At 35.8% G+C, this 23636-nt stretch overlaps 1 protein-coding gene across 7 annotated transcripts in view; it reads right to left on the reverse strand.

The window, feature by feature from the left end:
- Positions 1-613: 613 nt before the first annotated feature.
- Positions 614-23636, reverse strand: part of PTBP3 (polypyrimidine tract binding protein 3) — a 78197-nt gene continuing 55174 nt past the window's right edge. For all 7 annotated transcript variants that reach the window (XM_006771187.2, XM_006771186.2, XM_006771188.2 and 4 more), the window contains 9 exons: positions 20873-20983; positions 18704-18878; positions 12194-12271; positions 11815-11954; positions 11536-11569; positions 8269-8361; positions 7286-7502; positions 2986-3063; positions 614-2833 (listed from right to left, as the gene is read on the reverse strand). In XM_006771187.2, coding sequence (XP_006771250.1) covers positions 2701-2833; positions 2986-3063; positions 7286-7502; positions 8269-8361; positions 11536-11569; positions 11815-11954; positions 12194-12271; positions 18704-18878; positions 20873-20983 — 1059 coding nt within the window. In that variant the 3' untranslated portion in view covers positions 614-2700. The remainder of the gene's footprint in view (positions 2834-2985; positions 3064-7285; positions 7503-8268; positions 8362-11535; positions 11570-11814; positions 11955-12193; positions 12272-18703; positions 18879-20872; positions 20984-23636) is intronic.

Here is a 23636-nt window from a genome sequence, read left to right on the forward strand (position 1 = left end):
TGAAAACATGACTTAGAAGGTATCTAATAAATGCATGCCAAAAACAAAAATACAAAGATCTAATTTTTCCACTACCCTGATATTTTAAAATCTTTTTACATAAACTATGCCAACACAAACACTGTAGACTTCTAGAAGTCAAACAGCAAACAGCCCAGTATAGATAACATCCATGTGCTACAGCTAATTTTAGACACAAATTGATGGTTTCAAACACACTACTTTAAATAAGAATATCTCACTTTTCCAATCTTAATTTGATTTTCTTTGTCAATAAATTAAAAGGTATGTAATGTGTATATGTATGTACAACATCAGAAGTGTGTGTGTGTGTGTGTGTGTGTGTAGCTGCACCTGGCTTTGGGACCATGAACCCTCGCATCCCAGCTCCACTGGGAGCCTCTGGAGAGAGAACCAGATTTCTATCCCAAATCCCTGAAAAGGATTCAAACGTTCTCTCAGGTTTAAAGGCCATGCTCTATTTCAAAATTACATTCAACACCCTTATGATCTCCCTTCTGCTACACTTTTGCTACACTCACACGCTGATTATGAGAATCATGACTTTAAACTACACAGAAATTCGTAACTCAAAGCAAATGAAAGAATCCAATTTAACCTGTCACTAAAAACTTTAATAGTGCCTGTATGGAGGGAAAAAGGAAGTAAATTTTGGGAGCTGTCTCAAAGACATTTTCCCCTTCCCCTTTACTCAGTGTTTAGCTAAAAATATATCTCGTAAGTGAAAAAAATAAAAAATCTGATGTGATTATACCTATCTATTCAGCCAATGGTAAATTGATGCACCCAAAAGGTCTCAATTTAGTAGTCTCCTTCCAATTCTACCTACCTTCTATTGCTCAGTGTTGAGTGAATTCTGCTTTTTAACAACCTATAATATCTCCTGTGTCTCCAATTTTTTGTAAAATTTCTTTTGTAGAACCATTCCTGTGTTCAAATAAATGGCTGGAATATAGCAAAGAGATTGAGATATTCCTCTTAAAGGTGAGATGAGCCACTCTGAGAATCTGAGAAGTGTAAAAGTGGTGGACAAAAATGTCCCTTTTGACAAATCCCGCTTTTAAAAAATCTGATCAAGCATTGAAGGAGAAATTAACAAAAGCTAAGTTTCTCATTAAAAAGAAACAATTTTACATTATACAATCACTGAAGCCACATTAAAATGCACTCTTACATTCAACCAAAAAAGGGAATGGGACCGAGAATGAGAAGGAATCCATTCTGCCATACTCCACATATGTGGGCACTCAGTAATGAAGCTACATTAACAAAGAAAAGCAAGTTCTGCTTGAGTACTAAGAAAAATCAAGTAATCCTGAGACAAAATCTGATGAATGATAAAGATTTGACAAGATCCAGAAACTGAGATTGCATTTCATAGCTCCAAATCAGTATGCCATAACGGCAATGACTGCTATTGGTCAAATGTGAAGAGGCCTACAGGTGTACAGTGAATTATTGTCTAAACCATTTATCCTTCCCCACCCCATCTCTGCACCAAAGCACCATAAATTTGGATAAAAATGATCACTTATTGAAAACTACTTAAAATAGCAATGAAAAATCCTTTAAAATCCTTACCAAAACAGGGAAAGAAAAGGGAAACACTCACCAAGCCCACAATATAGCTTTCAAGATACTTAGATAAAACTCTAACCTATTGTATCATAAGCACATAATAAGGCACATAATTAGAAATTAAGTAAATACACAGTAATTCTGAATAAGTATTACAGATTATAGTGGTACAAAAAACCCTTGAGATTTAATTTTTTTCTAAAAGAAGACCTTACCAAAAATAACTTTTAAAAATCTGTCAAACCATATGATAGACCTGAATATTTTCCTTAAGACTGTAAACTTTTTTCTGAAAACAATTATAAAAAAGTAGTTTATAAGTAGAATTTTTTTTTAGTTTTCTAAGATCATATTATATTACTCAGCAAAGGTATCATTTTGAAATTTAAAACATGATTTTTCCAAAGAAAGTTACTGATTTTTCTGACACCTTAATTGATCCTGGTTGGATTCCACTTAATTTCCTTGGGACAGCTGAGATGCTTCATTTCTCCAAATACTCTTAAAAAATTAAAGATATGCAATATTCATAGGAGTGTCTTACCAGTGGGGGAAAAAAAAACTAAAAGAAAACATGAAGTTTATAAATCTGCTTCCAACACAAACCAATTTGTTTATGTATAACCATCAATATATGCCAAATAATTGATGTAATTTATACATGAACAAATTCTGAATCATAAAGTTAAAAACTTGGTTGTAAGAAATTGAAATTACTTATATCAAGTAATTTTGAAAGTTGTTATATTTAATTTTTTAAAGTACAAAGGAGTTTAGAAATGTATAAGGCTGATCTGGTCCCAAATTAAAAGAGTCTGTCCTTTTGAAATCCAATTTAATATGGGGAAGTGAATTACTGAAAAAAAATTTTTTCCTGAAGATTATTTTCATAGAAACTAAGATATAAAAGAAAAACACCCCTTTGAGCACATATTGGCAGGGGGGAAAACATTCCTTAATTTTTTGAATATACTTAAACAGCAAACTCAGAAAAAAATCATTTTTGTAAAGGAGGCAGAATTGGTCTTGAGTTGCTTCAGTCTATGTCTGAACATTTTACTGCTATTATGGTCCAGTCTTAGAAGAAAAATTCACAGAAAGTCAGATTGTAGATTTTGAGAAGGAAACTCTGAGGTGGTGATTTTCTCCAAGGTCATGGTTATGAAGCTCAATGAGGGCCTGGATCGCTTCTTCCACAGATCCCAACTGAATAAGGGCCATTTTGCGATCTTTCCTAAAAATGGGATAAGAAATTTAAAAAGGGTATAGAATTAATTTTGTCTATAAACCTTCTCTCCCCCACCCTAGAAGACTTCTTGAAATGACCCTAAAATTTGCATACCATATTACATAAAGTTAATGAGTTTCTTAAAAGCAAGGACTTACTGAAAGAATTTAAAAGCCTTCACTGAACATCCAGCTTCTGTGAAAAGGTTCTTCAGATCATCCATCGTAACGGAAGGTCTGTGAAAACATCAGAGTCAACCAAGTATCTTAGCGCCCTAGTTCTCAAATGAAGCAAAGATTAACTTGCAATTGTTAAATCTCCAGAGTACCTCACATTTCATAGAGACTAACTAAAGCCATGCAATGAAGACATGATTTGGAACTGTCCCTGAAGATGTTCGAGGTTGACACATACCACATACATGTCCTCAAAAAACAGAATTTTGTCTTAAATCTTTTGCAAACAATGTGGACAGGTACATGAATACCAAGAATATCTTTCTATACAGGGGTGGGCAAACGTAGGTTTACAGTTGTACTAGCCAGTTAACTGCCACGTGTTCAAAATGGAAACCATCCTTGTGTCTACAGACGCTTATGGCGTACAAAGGGATAGAAAGTTTATTCTTGTTTTATTATTTATTAACTACTGTATTATTTATTTGTATTACAACCATAAACCTACTTTTGCCCACCCCTGTATTTATTCTTTCAAAGGAATTAGTACTCATACTACAGACTTCAGTAATTAACTCTAGTACTTCCAAAGCTAGTTCTAACTTATCGACTGTAGTTCACTGTAGTCCAGAGTTCTGCACTTTAGTTTTGTTTTTTTAATTCACACCCAAGGACATGCTTAGGAGGGGGGGGGAGGAAAGAGAGAGAGAGAGAGAGAGGGGGAGGGGGGGGGGGAGAGAGAGAGAGAGGAAGAGAGTGCTTTCTCTCTCTCTATCTTTCCTTAACAAACACCTCCTACACACACACACACACACACACACACACACACACTGTGAGAGAGGAAGAGAGAAGAGAGAGAGAGAGAGACGGGTTGCCCCAGAGGTGCCCTGACTGGAAATGGAACTGGCAACCTTTCAGTGCACCAGACAACACTCAACCGAGTCACTCCAGCTGGCCAGCGTTCTACATTTTAAACTGCTTTCAGGATAATTATGAATATGTGTTAATAACCAGGCTCCAGGATGGCCCCCAATCACTCTCGCTTCCTGGAATTCACGCCCTCAAATATACCCTTGCCACACTGAATAGGGAAGCCCTCTGTAACCTTTAAAGGTACAATAGAAATTACACATGTAACTGCAGTTCCCATCTCAGCTTCTGTTGAATCATTAGCTTTGGAGGAAACCAGCTGCTATTTCATGAGGACACTACAGCCGCCACATGGAGAGGTCCTTGTGACAAGCAACTGAGGGTCTCCTGTCAATAACTAGGCACATGAATGAGCCACTTTGGAAGTCAGTCCTCTAGCCCCAGTTAAATCTTCAGATGCAACCTTATGATAGACTCTCAGCCAAAACAATCCAGCTAAGCAACTTCTGGATTCTTGACTCACAGCTACAGTATGAGATAATGAACGTTAATTACTGTGTTCCGTTTTGGGGTGATCTGTTATGAAGCAGATGACTAATACAGTGAGTGGCCTATCGCTCCAGAGTCAACTGACTAAAAGTAGACTCACTTCACCACTGCCAGAAGGCCGGTATAGCAGAGAAACAGCTGGCTCTGCAGGGAGACAGGTCTGTCTTCCCATTCTATTTCTCATTCACTTGGTATGTCACTTGAAGTAAGTTACTTAACCCGAGCCTCTCAGTTTCATTGATAAAATGAAACTCATGACCTTATCTCAAAGGTTATTATGGATAAATTGATAGAGACAAAAAGTAGAATACAGTAGCCCCCCCTTACCCACAGTTTCACTTTCTACAGTTTCAGCTACTAGCAGTTTAGTCACTAGTACCATTCCTGGTGTTCAGATCGCTGATCACAGTATTCCAGTGCTTGTGTCCAAGTCACCCTTGTTTTACTTATTAATGGCGCCAAAGTGCAAAAGCAGTGATGCTGGCAATTCAGATATGCCAAAGAGAAGCCATAAAGTGCTTCTTTTAAGGGAAAAGGTGAAAGTTCTTGACTTAGTAAGAGAGACGACAGTCATATAACTTTTATTACAGTAGTTACTTGAGACCTGCTTGAAGGTAACGGGAAAGGTAACGACAGGAGCCTGCCTCAGTATCTAAATATGTTGCCACTCTACAGACTTTACAGTGATGAGCTGCTAAATTTCTAGATCCACAAATCCAGTTTTTTCTTTTCTTAAGTGGCTCCTCTAGCTTCCAAGCAGGCCTGAGGTTAGAGCCCTGCCCAATTCAGATTCAAGGTTTCTCTAACTAGGCTAACTGGAGACTAGCTTGGAGCCTCAGTATTCAATACTATTTTGAGTAATTATTTTCTATTCTCATTCATCTCCTTTTCTCATTCTTAATAACAATCCAAAATCTCACCATTCTTCATTCCCTGAGTCTTTAAATCTCCACACACATGCACACATACAAGCATTTCCCACAGCTTTTACCTCTCTCTTTCCAAAGCTTATCCCCCTTCATGTATTTGATTAAATTATACAAAACTGCCATCTTTGTTGGCCAAGGAATTCAAGAATTACAACAGGAGTTGCTACCATTAAAACAAACAAAACAGGGTTTTTTGTTGTTTTTTAAATCAGGATATGATTTCAGAGCACAAGGGAGAGGGAGAGATACAAACATCAATGATGAGAGAGAATCATTGATTGGCTGGCTGCCTCCTGCACGTTCCCCACACTGGAGATCGAGTTGGCAACCCGGACATGTGCCCTGACCAGGAATCAAATCATCATCTCCTGGTTCATAGGTCAATGCTCAACCACTGAGCCACCAAGGCCGGGCTCAGATGTTTTCTATACAGGGCCACAGTAAATACCTTAGGTTTGGATGGCCATACAGTCTCTGTTGCAGCACTCCACCTTTGATGTTATAGCTCAAAAGCAGCCATAGATAGTATATAAATGAGCAAGTGTGGTTGTGCTCCATGAAACGTTATTTATGCAATGTGAAATTTAAATTTTATATAATTTTCTCAAATCACAAATTATTTCTTTTGCCCCTCCTCCCCACCCCACCCCCAATTTGAAAATATAAAAGTCAGTCTTAGCTCATGGGCCATACCAAAACAGATGGTTTTGGACCACGGATAGTCTATTAATCCCAGACTTGGAAGATAACTAAAGAACAAGTCTGGCTCTAGCTGGTTTGGCTTAGTGGATAGAGTGTCGGCCTGTGGACTGAAGTGTTCAGGTTTGATTCTGGTCAGGGACACATGCCTGGGTTGCAGGTCGATCCCCACTAGGGGGCATGCAGGAGGCAGCAGAACAATGATTCTCTCTCATCATTGATGTTTCTCTCTCTCTCTCCCTCTCCCTTCCACTCTGAAATCAATAAAAATATATACATATTTTTAAAAAAAGAACAAGTCTGCTACAACGCCAGTTAATAGAGTGATCACACACAAAAATAATAATTAACATATTAGTTAAAATTAATCATTATAAATGGCTTTGCAGCTTATAAAAAAATTAAAGATTCTTCAAATTCTTAAATACATAAATTATTTGCCCTGGTTGGGAGGTTCAGTTGGTTGGGATTCAATTCCCAGTCAAGGCACATACCTAAGTTTTGTGTTCTAACCCCTCGGTACACATACTAGAGCAACTGATCAATGTCTCTCTGACTTTCTGTCTGTCTGTCTGTCTCTGTCTCTAAATATACCCATGAAAGGAGTTTAAAAAAAAACAAAAAACCATAAATTATTTGACTTTGCTATGTTGGGTTACTTAAGTTTTTATATCTATGCAAAGGAATGAACAAATATGGGCCAATGGAATATTTCTGCATAAACTTATTTTTATGCCCTTTAATAACTGAAAGGTAACTAGTTGCTAATTTTCTACTTGTAAAATTTTTTTTAAAATACTGCTATCCTTACTTTTGCAGTGTATGACTGAAGATATAACCTTCTTAAGACATAATAATAAATTAATCCTCTCACAAGAAATTAGTAGGACAATTGCTGCATTAGAATAATTTGAGTTTTTTTTTAAAATATATTTTTATTGATTTCAGAGTGGAAGGGAGAGGGAGAGAGAGAGAGAAACATCAATGATGAGAGAATCATTGATCAGCTGCCTCCTGCACACCCCGCACTGGGGACTGAGTCCGCAACCTGAGCATGTGCCCTTGACTGGAACTGAACCTGGTACCCTTCAGTCACCAGGCCGACGCTCTATCTATTGAGCCAAACCAGCTAGGGCTAATTTCAGAGTTTTTACCTCCCCTAAAACATATTGTTTATAATAATAATAATGTTAATTATTAACCAACAGAAGGATAATAACTAATTAGGTACATACGGGATGTTGGAAAGATGCAGAGTGGCTGATGGTGGAAAAATATTCTGGAAGTTTTTAGAGCCAGGCTTTTTAAAGCGATGCAAAGGACTATTACTAAAATCCTTAGTCAGACCTTGGTCTTCTTGTCCCTCCCGAGGAAGCTGAACGGCCTGATGTTTGGACAGTGTAGCACGGAGCACTTTTCCATAAAGTCTCTGACCATTCAGATGGTTCATTGCTGATGCATAGGAAGAAAATAAGGAAAGTTTTGGGTATTAAGATAGAGCCTCTATAAAATTTGTCTAAATTATCATAAAATCTTTTTATTTAGTCATTTAAAATTATATTGTCAGTTTGTGGGTTAAAATGGTTTTAAACTTTAAAACTCTTACATATAGAAATGTGTTAGATAATTTATTTTACAATAACAAAAGAAAAGCAGTCAAACAAAAAACAACTCTCTTCCTAGGAAGTTCCAGAGTGCCTGGAACATAACAAGTGTTCAGGAAATGGTTACTGAATAAATTAGTTTAATCTCAAGCAAAGTATTTTTTACAAAAGTTCCAAGTAGTAACATTTTAAATAGCCACTATAACAATGAACAGAGAGGCCATAGAATGACACGGTCATGTGCCATCATTACGAAGTTTGCCCAAACTTTTATGCCATGGAACAGTTCTAGAAAACTTAATTTGGAACAAAAACAAATAAATAATAAAATATAATAAAATTAAACAAAGCAAGTGATGTTTAATAGTTTAAACGTAGAGAAAAACCCTAGAGTCAAAGTTCTAAATAGCAACAAGTAGAAAACGAACTTCAAAGAGTAATAAATATTTTTAATCTTTATGAAACATAAGCAGATACAAATAATGAAGATACGACCATAAAGAAATACTCTTTGGTAAAGTATATTTCTACTAGCTGTAAGTTTGCTCATTTTATAGAAAAATTCACATAAAAAGGGAGAGGTCACCACTGTTATTACTATTAATCATCAGTACCTAGCTGAGCTTGATTTGCATCTGCCATCTGAACCAAAGCATTTTCTTTCTTATTAAACATAATCTTCACTCGATGTACATCACCATATACTCCTAATTAAAAAGACAAAACAAAACAATTTTTAATGTCTGTGTAGTATTTACAAATACATTTAAAGAAGTTTTCTTTTCCCTTATTATACAGGATGGGGCAAAAGTAGGTTCACAATTGTGAGTACATGAAACACAGTTTATTATTGTATTATTATTTATTAACTAGAGGCCCGGTGCATGAATTCATGCACGGGTGGGGTCTGGCTGGCCCGCCCTGATGGGGGCCCACTGGGTCAGGCTGGCCAGGGGGAGGGCACAAGGGGGTTGGCTGGTCGGCCAGCCCCTGATCAGGGTGAGGGGGGCCAATCGGGGGCAGGGCAGGCCAGGGGGAGGGGCTGTGGGCCGGCCCCACTCCCTGGCCAAACTCCCAGTTGAGGGGACAATTTGCACATTAGCCCTTTATTATATAGGATTATTGTATTATTTTTCATATGAACAACTATAAACCTACTTTTGCCCGACCCTTTATATATTCCCTGAGCTATTTCATAAACATGCTCCCAAATTTGTATCCCTTCTATGTTCCGGATCTCCCCTTTCCTCTTCTTACTTCAGTGTTACAAACTCTGTTGATAGTTATTACCATCATCCAAATACTTACTCTAGTTAGACACTTGGGATTCAGCTTTTGACTTCCTTTTCTTAAATTCTTTTTAAAAAAAATATATTTTTATTGATTTCAGAGAGGAATGGAGAGGGAGAGAGATAGAAACATCAATGATGAGAGAGAATCATTGATTGGCTGCCTCTTGAATGCCCCACACTGGGGATCAAGCCCACAACCCGGGCCTGTGCCCTGACCAGGAATTGAACCGTCATCTCCCGGTTTATAGGTCGATGCTCAACCACCGTACCACGCCGGCCAGGCCTTTTCTTAAATTCTTACATTCAATCCATCACCAGCACTGCTTGGTTTTATGGTCTAAATATCTCTCACATTTGCCTATTTCCTCCCATCCTCATTACTATCAAAGCTATCATCACAACAGCCTCCTAATTGATCTTTTACATTCAAGTTTTCTACACTGGTATTCCCCATAGTGGGTCCTACATCCCAAAGAACAGGCAAAATGATTCATTGGGGTGTGGAAGGAAAATAAACTTTTTTAAACACTGGTTTGTTTATATATAAAACCAATATGAAACACTACATTTTACTAATTTTTAACATATATATAAAATTATAGGCAGAAGTTTCTGTAATATAAAGGACATTCTCTCCTTTTTGTCATTCAGCATATTAAAATATACTGCAGTTTATGTGCTAATAGGTATCACCAATGTTACAAAAATAAGACCCTTAAGTAGTTGCATCATTACCATACTTTGTAATGTGATGAAAATGACTATGGAAATTTTCAAGGCACACAAAGGAGTGCTGATTATCTTGTGGGCAAGCACCTAAGAACTGAACTTAGAGATGAGTGGTACTTTTAGAGTTTAAAACAAAAAGATTATTCCAATTTTCTGTTCTTTTCAGAAATGACAAGTGGCTGAAATAGTTATTACTTTTTTAAAAACAATCCCCCCACACAATTTGTTCTTCAAGCTGAGGGTGATATTTTTTTAAATGAGTGAGAAATTAACTACTTTTAGAAAGAAATGTGCTTGGACTAGTAAAGAGATATAAAAATGTATCATTAATACATGATTTCATTACTGAAAACAGAAATGTGTCATTAATAAAAACTTTTACTGCAAATGAGCATGGAAGATCTCTGTGGGATGACCAAAATGTTCTAAAACTGGGCTTTGATAATAATGACTGCACAATTCCGTATTGTTGTGTACCTATAAATGACACCCCAAAAACACAGCTTAAAACACCTTATTATCCACTCAAAAATTTACAATTTTTTATTGTATTAAAAATTCTTCTAAATGGAAGTGAGTTTTAACTCCATTTGTTAAAAATATTCTCACGCAATAGTTTCAAGATCAACTAATTTATCAAGAGGAAAAATGGAATTTTTCAAAGTACAACAAAAATTAGTGAATTAAACTGAAAAATTAGTATCATAATTAGGTGTAGCAACAATGAAACACTTCCATTTATACCACATGTATTTATGAGGTTTCTTTTTCAGTTTGACAACCATTAAGATCAAGTACTAAAATAAAGTGAATTTAGAATCAGACCTTAGAATATTGAATGAAAATAAAAAAGATTTCTGAAAATAATGAAGCATATTATATCATATTTCTCACTAAATGTTAATGAAAATGTTTTTATGAAACAGTTTCACCATTAATAAAAATCTTTAAGATATCAAATACTGCTTATATAATTGCTCATATATTTGTATATATTACACTATATATAATGATTACAGTGAATATGGATGAAGTGTATGAATAATGAGTCATATATAAATTAGGAGTATGTGCTAAATTTTTTTAAAATATATTTTTATTGATTTCAGAGGAAGGGAGAGGGAGAGAGAGATAAAACATCAATGATGAGAATCATTAATCAGCTCCTCCTGCATGCCCCCCACTGGGGACTGAGCCTGCAAGCCAGGCAGGTGCCCTTCACCGGAATCAAACCCGAAACCCTTCAGTCCTCAGGTCGATGCTCTATCTACTCAGCCAAACCGGCTAGGGCTGTGCTAGATTTTTTTAACTGAGAAAAACACTATTAGACAGTTTGGAAATTGGTAAAACCTGAGGCTCATAATTCCTCTCTCCTGCTTAAAACTATTCAATGGTTTCCCATGGTTCTTAGGTTAAAATCAAGCTCCATAATTTAGCTTACAAACTCTTCATGATGTGTCCCACCCACGTGTACAGCTTCAACATGTCTGTCCCTTATACTCTCCATTGGACTTCCTTCACTTCCCTGCTCCAGAAGCTCTCTCACTGCTAATGCCTGTGAAAGGATATTTGCCCTCCTTTTTCTGCCTGGTTAATGCTTATGATTTTTCACAAGTCAGTTTTAACTATAATTTCTCTTGGCATACCATCTCTGATTCCCTCAGCTAGGTTAGGCTAGGACTCCCAGCTATACATTCCCTTTTTAAATAAAATTTTATTGTAATTACTTACTAACACTCTATCTTCAGTGTCAAACGCACTACTTGGCACATAGAGACAATCAATAAATATTACTGAGTGATGAAATGTATTCAATCCATATCATAGATAATACTAAAAATAGAAAAAAAAGAAACTTACCAAATAGGATAAACAGCCCATGTGGTGTGATAAGCTGAAAGGATAATACAAAATACAGGTGTCTGACTAATATACGTAAAACTTTAAAATAAGTTTACTTGTAATAATAACAGGTGACTTTGTTTAAAGCATTTATTTTATACTTCCTCTATATATACTAGTGATGAATTTTAATAAATATTCTTAAAATAAACTTAAAATTTATTTGAATACAACTCTAGATCAGAAGCGACTACAGACCTCTTCTGAAAGACTATGTTACAATGCTTTCCAACTCACATCAGGATTGAGATTGGTGACAAGCAGAACAGAATTTCCTGGTATACCACCAGCCCCAGGAATGGCCATCCTTCCAGTGACAGCAGAGGAGGTGAGTGCGAGAGGACCAAGAGCTCCAGGAACACCTGGGACTGACAGACCTTTTCAAAACATCAAAAGCATTTCATATTTTAGTTATCTGAAGATTACAACACTTGATAAATAAATAAATTAAGACAAAAGCAAAATAAATAAAGAAGAAAATGTGTCAGGGCGTGTGCAGGAGGTAACCTATCTCCCTCCTCTTCGACACCCTCCTCCGCCCATTCCCTTCCACTCTATCAAAAATATAGGACATCAGAAAAAAATCATTTCAAACTGAACTTTGAAAAAAAATCACCTGTAGCTTGAGGAAATCCAATGGCTGGGGCAAATCCAGCAGCCCCTGCATATGGTGAGGAAATTATACCTGGTGCACCTAATGGAAAAGAGAAGCTAAAATAAATATATTACCTTCTATAAATATGGTTATCAAAGCAATATAAAATGGCTATATAAGGTCATATTATTGATAAAGAATTCTGTTGTGAAGAATTCTTGCCCTTATTTAAAGGATTGTTTCTATGTAAAAGTCAATAAAAACTTATTAGGTTGTATACCTACGGGGTACTGAATTGATAAAAAGGAAATATGAAATACAAATCCTTGCCTCTGAGAAGTTTACAAACTAAACATATAATTTGAGGAGATTCATATGCTGAGGATCTAGTGGTTTAAATACAAATGCATTACAAGTGGTCTAAGAAGAAAGGATCACAGAGGATTCACTATGATTTTTTGGAGAAGGTTTCTCAGGAGGTGAAACTTGAGCTGGGCGTTATGCATTGAAAAGCACAGTGTTTAGTGTGCACTAGATGCTAAACAAATGCTGGTACCTTTCCTTTCAGAAACCTGGTGACTATGCATCATCAACAAAAACAGGACTTAGTTCCAATGGAGGAGTCAGTATTAATAGGAAAACAATTTGGTTTTGGACATGTCAAGGTGGAGGTAAAAACCTTCAAATGGTAATGTCCAACAGTGGAAACGAGGGGGCAAACTCAGAATAACAATAGACAGATTTATAAATCATCTATGTAGAAATAAAAGAAGCCGAATGAATGAGAGCCCCACTGAAAAGGGCACACGACAAAAAACTAAGAGAGCTAAAAACAAAACCTGGGAATATCAATTGGTACACTTAAATAGCAGAGGAAAGAAGAGGGGCATTCTAAAAGAGAAAAAAAAAACAGCCTTCGAACTAGGAAAAAAAGTGAATTCTAGTTCTTCGGGATCTAGAGAATCAAAGTTATTTTGGAGAAGGGGTTCAAAAGAGGTTAAAAAGAATGAGAAATGTGAAAGATAAAGAACAGTTTTAGAGCAGCAGTGAAAAGCTAGATTGTGAGAGCCAAAGGGAGGGTTTTGTTTTTTAATAATAGGGTGATGAATATATTTATAGAAGAATATAGGCTGTATTTTCCAGAGGAGTTAAAAGCTTATGTAAGTTTATTCTCTTCATGAAAGAGATTTAACAGAATTAGTTGAATATATAGCTGTGATTAAAATAATTCAAGAAAATATAGTTATGGAGACTTCAGAGGTAGAGCTAGCAGAGAGAACTGAAAACACAAAATAAATGACAGAATAACTGATGTAATTAGAAGGGAAGCATATTTATTGAAAGCATATTATGAGCCAAGCCTATTTAGCACTAAGGAAGCACTGAACCAAGCAGACAAGAATCTCTGTCCTTGCTAAACTTACATTCCAGTCAATGGAAGATCATAGGTAAAATGATTCATCTTTACAATAGAATAACTATAGTCAAGGCATAAAGAAAGACAACAAACGGACTTCAATATGGATATGAGTAATTATAAAAATTTACAATACAAAGTTAAACATAAGAAGAAATATGACAGCCCTAACTGTTTGGCTCAATGGATAGAGCGTCAGCCTGTGGACTCAAGGGTCCCAGGTTCGATTCCGGGCAAGGGCATGTACCTTGGTTGCGGGCACATCCCCAGTAGGGAGTGTGCAGGAGGCAACTGATCAATGTTTCTCTCTCATCGATGTTTCTAACTCTCTATCCCTCTCCCTTCCTCTCTGTAAAAAATCAATAAAATATATTTTTTTAAAAAAGAAGAAATATGGTACATTACTGTTGCCAAATATTCACTTGCCCCTTCCATGTGACTTGCAGTGCCTCCTGTTGAAGGCGCATGCATTTCTATGCAATTCCCACTGCATTTGATCATGTCATAGGAACACACAGACATGCTGCCTCTGTAGAGAAGTTTTAAGAGGCATTTTAGTGTAAACAGCTCTCTTATTTTTACTTTCTGCCATAAGAATGCATGTCTCCAATGGAGTGACATCTTCAGCCCAAGCCCTGGATCACAAAGGTATATAAAGGTTGCAAAAGCAGATTCACAGGTGCCTAAGTGTTGATGCTATGAGAGAAATAAATGTTAATTGCTGTAAATCCAGAGATTTGGGGGGACAAGAGAGATTCTTTTTAAACACAACAAAGTGACCAGTACAGATGCCTACTGAGAGGGGTATGAGTCAGACCAGCAGGTTTTAAAAAAATGAGGAAAATTTTGAGATAACTATCACAGAACATAAAATAGTGATAAATTTAAGAACTGGCAACCAATTATCAGGGTCAAAATTTAAATGATTGTTTCCCAGTAGAATATAATGATTAATAAGGATATCTGTTAAAATTTGAAAAAAGAATTATTTATTAAGTTTCCATAAATGTGCTCCTCAAATAAGCAGAAACAAAAAACATTTTAGCAAAGTAACCTGTTGGACAATATGTTAATATCTTTATGAAAAGTTTATGCAAACCTTTAAGGAAAAGTTCTAAGATTTGGATGATTAAGAATAGATATTTTGCATTTGGAAAATGTAGACCCAAAATAGCAATTAAGGCCAGATAAATTAATAGACAGCATTGAAATCAGTTTAGCATTGTTATTTATAATAACAAACCCCAAAAGAAACCTGTCAGAAACCACTTTAATAAGTGCTTATAGGGGTTCAAGACATGCCTCTATGGTATGCAGATTATTTTGAGATCAAGGCAACAGAGACGCTGCAGACTCAAGAGAAACTTCTGCCACCACTGAACTCCCTAGAAAAATTTAAATTAGAGGCCTTGCATATAATAAGAATTATCACCAGACATAACATTTTATGATCTATCTATATGGCAGGGCAAACTACTAGTTACTGAATTCACATCCGCTCTATTGCCCTTCGATGACCTTCCTCCCTTCTGAAGCCCCAATGCAGAATGTCATATTGCCTCATTTGTTCATATATACCTCATTTCCTCTTTCTGTCTTTGAACCACTCATGTATGTGGGGTCTCTCACTCTCTCATGAATGTGGGGCTCCCCTGTGTGCATAGGCACTTACGTCTGGCTATTATTTCTTGCTAATTTGCCTCACGTAGATTTGATTATCAGACCAGCTGGAAGGACTTTGAGGGAAAAGGGAAGTTTCTTCCTCACCCATATGACCAAAGGTACTATCATCAAGGATAGAATAAACTGGCATCATGTGTCTCTTGACATAATAAACTGAGGAAGACACATTATTTCAGCAAAAAACACCACAAACTCATATTGAGAGACATTCTACACAAAACCCGACTTGAACTCTTAAAAAATGAAAGGTCATGAAAGACAAAGAAGTGTTCCAAATTAAAGGACGCTAAAAAGATATGACAAATAAATTAGGCCTAATACTGGTTTGGATCTTTACCAGAAAAAATTCTCTTATAAAAGAACATTATTTTCACAACTGTCAAAAACTTAAAAGGTTTATGGATTAGATAATAGTAGTCTATGAATGTTAATTTCCTGGTTTTGATAACTTAACTCTATTTAGGTAAGAATGACCTTGTTCTTAGAAAATACACAATGAGTATTTAGAAGTAAAGGGGCAGTATGCCTGCAACTTACTCTCCAGTGACTCAGGCGGGTAAAAAACCTACCTACCTACTTACACACACTCTCACACTCAGAGAGATGATAAAGCACATGTGGCATGATGTTAATAATTGAGGAATATGAATGAATGATATAAGGCAATTCTTTGTACTATTCGTGCAATGTAAATTATTTCAAAACGAAGTTACTAAAATACTATAAATTTTAGAATAGAAGTATATAGCTTTATGATGTCAGGGCAACAAAAGATTTCTTATACAAGACACAAAAAACACAAACATAAAGAAACTGGCAAATAAATCTGACTACATAAAAATACCATAAAGCCAAAAATAAAAGAAGTGCATATAACTAACACATATAACCAAAAAAGTGTTTGAGAGATAAAAAAAATCCTACAAATAAACAAGAAAAAGCAATAAACTGAACATAAAATTAGGCAAAAGAGATAGACAAATTCATAAGGGAAAATGACCAATAAACAAATAAAAATATGTTCAACCTCTTTAATCAAGAGCAGCATTGGTCATAATGGCCTCAAAGTAAGATAACCTAAATGTCTATCCACAATAGAATGGATAAACACAACTGTGGTATATCACACAATGGGAATCTATACACTTGACAGTATTGAGAATGAATAAGCAACAGTCACATATATAAATATGAATGACTCACAAGTCACACACACAAAAAACAAATAGCATAATTCCACTTATGTAAGGTTCTAAATATAGAAAAAGACATTTTTTAAATTAGCACTTAGGGCTGCATAATAAATAGTAAAAACAACAACAAAGAAAAACAAAAAGCTAAGAAGCAAAAGAATGATTATCATAAAATTTGAAAATGATTATCTTTAGAGTGGGAGCACAATTAATGAGAAGGTACAAAGAGTGCTTCTTCGGTATGTATAAATATTTGATTTTTTAACCTAGGTAACAATTACATAAGTATTGAAATATATTTACATGTCTCATAAGCTTTTCTATTGATAAAATACAGGGTGGGGCAAAGGTAGGTTTACAGCTGTGAGTACACAAAAGTTTATTCCTGTATCACTATTTATTAATTATTGTATTATTTTTCCATATGAACAACTGTAAACCCACCTTGTACAACCCTGTAAGTATCACTAAAAACTGGGACAAAGTGCTTAAAACGTAACCCTAGAAATTTTAAATGTCAACCTTTAAAAAAGAGAAAGAACACACTGAGGTAGGAAAAAGGTCAAGAGTGTGGTGTTTCAGAAGCCGAGAGGAAAAAGGGAATAGTAAAGTTCCACACAATACATAAAAAAGCATTGTTCTCTGATGAACCACTTATCTTAGGATGTAGGCATCACTTTGCAACGACTATGAATTTATTACACAATAAAAAAGGTTGTTAACATTCTGACACTTTATATTCAGAAACCAAAATTCTTAATTGTATTTTTTAAATGTCCTCTTTTCACAATGCAGAAAATTAATTACACCAACAGTATATATTCTGTTACTGGAGTAAGTGTAGTTCTGCACTTGACAGCCAGTTTTGGCAAACTTGAATGATAGCCTCAATTTCTGTCATGTGTTATTGAAACAGTAATTACAAAGATCTTTGGCTCTGCAGAATCAGACATGTAAGTAAAGGCTGGTAACAAAACACAAAAATTGGTCAGACCAAAACAGAAACTTCAACAACTTTAGGAACATGAACTTAACAGTTCACTCAACTTTTTTTCAGTTATAAAGAACAAAAGGCTTTTATACTTGAAAATTAAAGTTACAGCCCTAACCGGTTTGGCTCAGTGGATAGAGCATCAGCCTGCAGACTGAAAGGTCCCAGGTTCAATTCCGGTCAAGGGCATGTACCTTGGTTGCGGGCACATCCCCAGTAGGAGGTGTGCAGGAGGCAGCTGATCGATGTTTCTCTCTCATTGATGTTTCTAACTCTCTATCCCTCTCTCCCTTCCTCTCTGTAAAATATCAATAAAATATATTAAAAAAGAAAAGAAAAAGAAAAGTTACAAAGTATTTTCTCGAGAATTTTAGACAACCATTTGGCTAATAAGGCTTGTTTTTGTTTTCATCTGTGAAATGAAGATAGAATAAATATCACTTAAGGTCTCAATAAACAATATTTCATGGTGTCATTTGGGAAAATCACAAAGGGTAATACAATTATTACTTTATCTAAATATAAACCACACTTTCAAAAGTTGCAAATCCAAAAAGTAGCACACATTAACCTAGTGATATATCCAATGGGGCCATCCACTGCTTTTTCCTTAACATAAAGTTTTATTTAAAAAGTACGTATAAATGTATTGAGAACTAGTTTTAAATAAAAGAAGGAAGCCCTTCAGAGCAACATTTATAGAGACAATTCAGAAGACTATTTTTATTAATGTAAAAATGCAACTTCCCACAAACTTAAGGTAAAGATGGAAGTTCTGATGTTTAAAAAACAAAACAAAACAAAATAAATACTTTTGTTTGAATAAAGGAAGAACATACCACTAATTTAGATTCTCATTTTAATATATCACTACTTAAAAAAGGATTTCTCTCAGGAGCACTTAAGCCAATATTCTCTTGGCTATAAACCAACATATTTAAACTAATGTTAATATGTAAAAGACTATTAATTTGAAGTACTGTTGAATGGTTGATAATGAATAATATTTACGTTAGAAAATAAATCTGTAATTCTCAGTGTCAGATATTTACTTGTTTTGCCAATTAATAGAATCTACAAATATTAAAATTTAATTAATCGACAAATTTTGTTCTACGATCCTTGCTATCCCTTAGAAAATCTGGGAGAATGTAAGAAGAAAAAGGCTAACTGACATAACATGGATTAATAAATGAAATGTGTAACTTCAGAAAACTTGCTTTGTGACCCAAAACAGAACTACTCACCAAAAGCAGCAGCCATAGGGGATTCAAGGGATGGATGGCCATCACCAGTAGGAAGGTCTAAGCGAGTGAAGTCTCTGCTTTTGTCATTATTATATTTCACATTAAGGCTGGTAAGCTTGGAGAAGTCAATACGCAGAGTGCAGCATGCATTATAGATATTCTGGCCATCCAGTGCCTAAAGCATGTAAGAAAGGGACTGATGTTTTGCAAGACAACAACACTGATAAATCAAGTAGTCTCTACTTTGACAAACAATGGCTATCAGGTATAAAGCAGAGAGCACTGGATTAAAAGCCAAAGACCTTTATTTACTTTTACCTCTGTCACTATGTGCACCTAAGAGAGAAAAAGAAAATGTCTAACTGTAGTTTTTCCATCTGTAAAATAAGGATAATAATCCCTATCTTGTCTCTGGTAAAGATCAAATTAGAGAGGGAATGTAAAGGCTTGGAAACTATTATGCATTCCTGTACATTGTATTAGCTGATATTATGATTATTTTGTCCACAAAAAATGTTTACAGATATTTTTACACTTCATTTTAATTCTTTTTAAAGAATGAGTATAGTTTAATATAGTTTATACAGGTTAAGATAAAATAAAGCCTTTCTAAATGGTACTTATTAGAAAAGCAATACATGAAATATCTATCATATTTTCTTCTCTTATAACTTTATTTTTTAGTACTTTGAGTAACAAGCTGAAGGCCCTAGTCAATTTGGCTCAGAGGTTAGAGCATCCACCCAAGGACTGAAGGGTCTCGGGTTCCATTCCAGATTAAGGGTATGTACCTCAATTGCGGGCTAGACATCCCCGCCCCAAGCAAGGAGCGAGCATGAGGCAACCAATGGATGTCTCTCTCTCACAGCGACGCTTCTCTCTGTCTCTCCCCCTTCCTTCCACTCTTCTAAAAATCAATGGGCCCTAGCTGGTTTTGCTCAGTGGATAGAGTCGGTCTGCGGACTGAAGGGTCCCAGGTTTGATTCGGGTCAAGGGCACATGCCTGGGTTGTGGGCTCGATCCCCAATAGGGGGCGTGCAGGAGGCAGCCAATCAATGATTCTCTCTCATCACTGACGTTTCTATCTCTCTCTCCCTCTCCCTTCCTCTCTGAAACCAATAAAAACATATATTAAAACTAAATAAAATAAAAATCAATGGGAAAAAATATCCCTGGGTGAGGGTTAACAAAACAAGTAAATAAATAAAAATAAATAAATAATAAACTGAGGGAAATTTGAAGTCAGTTCTGGAACAAGACTAAAAATCAGTAATCCCTCCCCCTTCATAATAATAAAAATTTACCAAAGGAATATTTGTAGTCACTTCTGACTTCCACAAATGCCGAAATTTATCAAAATAAGTATCAGAAACCAAGACAAAAATATACAAAAAATCCTGACTTGTAATAGTTTATTGATGAGTATGCCACTATAAAGGCACAAAATTATATGTATGTGGAGGTAGAGGGTACAAATATAAAGGCTATATTCCTAATCAAGAGATAGACACTGTGTGGTACACAAAAGTACAACTAACTTTATCCCGATCTTTGAAAAGAATTCAGAAACAATTCAGACACTGATGTAAGATAGAATTCTGGTTAGAGATGTAAGATCTCAATAGGAGATGGGTCAAATATAACCAAACTGTGAAATTTTATATCTTGTCAACAATCAAGCACTCATGAACTAAAAAAAAAGATTATGAGTTGACACAGCAGGTTTCCTAAGATTTCATGTATTCACCAACTCAGAGCTCATAGGATTCAACAAGAAATACAGTTGTAAAAACAGTGAAATCAATCTTTGGATAATTTAATAGAAGTAAATGAAAGCATAAGGGCAAGGATAATTTTACTTTATTAGTTAGATTATATCAGGAGCACTGTGCTCAATGTTAGACTTTAAATATGACAAACAGAAATGAGTCCCAGAGATCTTGAGCTATACTAGGTGCTTTGAAACCATTTCATATGAACAAAGTAATTTTTAGCTTGTTATAAAAAAGACCATATGAAACAGTATATTTGAAAATGATAATTTTGTTTATCTTACTACAATTAAAAAACACATGGTAAATGGGAGCAAGAGAGAAGACATAAAGGCTTCCTTTGGTATCACTGAAGTGACTGATTAACAACTGAAAAATGAAAAAAGTTAATAATTACCATTTTGGCATACTGTGCATTCAATGGGTCAGCATACTGAAGCAAGGCTTGAAACTGATTATTCTTTGTAAAGGTGATAATTTTCAAGACTGTGCCAAATTTAGAAAATATCTGAAAAAAAGTTCACATTAGGTTAAATCTAAGGAAAAACTTAAACTCACATATCTTTATAAATACAGCTTGACTCATGAATCCCATCTTTAAATGGAAATAATTTCCTCTGTTAAAATTGTTGGTACCAAAATAATTTAAATAAAACTTAAGATGTTAAAGTTTCAACACCCATGCATGGCTTAAAACAGTGCCTAACCTTTGGCACTCAAATATTTAACCTACTTTATAGTATGTCATAAGTGGCACAATAGTAAAACGGGAGTCTACAATAGAAAATAATTAATATTATAAGATAATGGGGTGAAAAGTATATGAATGGAAGTGGAAGAGTCACATTGATCAACTATTTCACTCTGAGAATCGCCTCTAACTTTTTGAGATTTTAGAGACAGACAAACTACAAGATGTTCAATAGAGATTGCTCTATTAATTCAAAGACTCACAGAGTACTGTTCAAAGCACTGGAAAGTCAGAAGTGAACAAAACAGAGACAAGAGTCTCTGCCCTTATGAGAAAAGACATGTGGTAACTAAGCAAATAAATAACAATGTTCAGTTGTAAAAAAAGTTATGAATTTAAAAAAGAAAAAGGGATGAGAGAAAACCAGAATTGAAGTTGGAGACGTCCAAGTGGTATTGGAGAAGAGGAATAAACAAAGGTTCGGGGAAGGTTTCCTGACAGATCTCTGGTTATCAATGCTCTTACAATATTGTTCTACTTCACCAAAACAAAGGTTCATGGCCAGGGTTACTACAATGCAGTTTGTTTTCCTCTGACATCCCATTTTAAATTTGGATCTTAATGACCCAGAAACTTATCCTCTACTTCTAAGAATAAAAAGATAAGTATTCCCTAAGCTGGTAAAAATTTCCTATTATCAAAGATTATGTCTGAGTATTGTTAACAGGGCAAATGGCTCTGCTTTCTAATTATCAGAAAGAATATCCTAAAGCAGAGGCAACAAAAGAAAAATAGATAAATTCGACTACATCACAATTAAAAACTTTTGTACATTAAAAATACTATGAACAGTGTGAAAAGGCAACCCACAAAATGAAAGACAATATTTACAAATCATGTATCTGATAAGGGGTTAATATCCAGAATATAAATAATTACAATTCAACAACAAAAACCCAATTTAAAAATGAACAAAAAACGTGAATGGGCATTTCTACAAAAAAAGATAACTGGATAGCCAATAAAAACATGACAAGATTCTTAGCATCACTAATCATTAAAGCAATGCAAATAAAAACTATGAGATACCACCTCAAATCCAACAGGATAGCTATTAGCAAAACAAAGAAACGGAAAATACTGAGTGTTGGAGATGATGTGGAGAAAATAGAACCCTGTGCACTACGGAAAATATTCACGATGGTTCTTCAAAAAACCCCGAAAACTTAAAAACAGAATTACCATATGAACCAACAATTCCACTTCTGGGAAGTTACCCAAAAAGATTAAAGGCAGGGACTCAAAGAGCGGGCCTAAGCCAGCAGTCGGATATCCTTAGTGCTGCTGCGGAGGCAGGAGAGGCTCCCACAACTGCTGCTGCGCTTGCCAACCATAAGCCTGGCTTCTGGCTGAGCGGTGCTCCCCCTGTGGGAGTGCACTGACCAAGGGGCAGCTCCTGTGTTGAGCATCTGCACCCTGGGGTCAGTGCGCGTCATAGTGACCAGTCATTCCGCCATTCAGTCTATTTGCATATTAGCCTTTTATTATATAGGACTAGAGGCCTGGTGCATAAAAATTCATGCACTGGAGGGGGGGGGTCCCTCAGCCTGGCCTGCCCCATCTCACAGTCCGAAAGCCCCCAGGGGCAGAAGGTGACCCAGCGATCAGGGGAAGGCGATGCCCCATCCCACCTATGCTGCTGCCACTGCCAGCAGTGCAAGCCTCAGGCAGCCCGGGTTACCTGAGCCTCTGGCGGCAGGGCAGCGGACATCTGAGACTTGCCTGCGCCTCGGCCGGCCCTGTGCGGCTGGGGGGCTGAGGGGACTGGGCACCACCATCTTGTGGCTGTGGGCACTGCCATATTTGAAAGCGTGGCAGTCAATTAGCATATTCACTCCTTATTGGCTGTGGGCACCACCATCTTTGAGATCAGGGCACTCCATTAGCATATTCCCTCCTTATTGGCTATGGGTGCCGCCATCTTTGAGGTCGGGCATTCAATTAGCATATTCCCTCCTTATTGGTTGTGGGTGCTGCCATCTTTGTGATGGTGTGAGGGTCAATTAGAATATTCCCTCTTTATTAGATAGGATGGGTAAAGGAGTTGTAGTATGGAAAGATGAAAAATGTCTTAAAATGGTAAAATTTATTTGTGTATTTTACCATGCCCAAAATAAAGTATTCTAAAGTCCAAATGGCCATTTTTAACATATAATTAGCTTAGAGTCAAACACTTCTTACAGGAAATAACATCATTCAAGATTTGTGAAACCAATGTCTTGGAAGGGGCTCACCAGAAAATGCCATTCCTTAAAATGAGATAGTCTGAGAGCTCTTTATTGAAATTAGAAACTTTTTAAAAAACTGTAGTTAATTTCATTATGATCTTATTTCAGGGTTTAGAACTTTGGTACCTTAATTCCTCATTTAATTGGGTTTTATAAAACTTAAGGAAATTATTTTGCTTTTT

This window comes from Myotis davidii, unplaced genomic scaffold, assembly GCF_000327345.1.
Source record: "Myotis davidii unplaced genomic scaffold, ASM32734v1 scaffold64, whole genome shotgun sequence".
NCBI lineage: Eukaryota > Metazoa > Chordata > Mammalia > Chiroptera > Vespertilionidae > Myotis > Myotis davidii.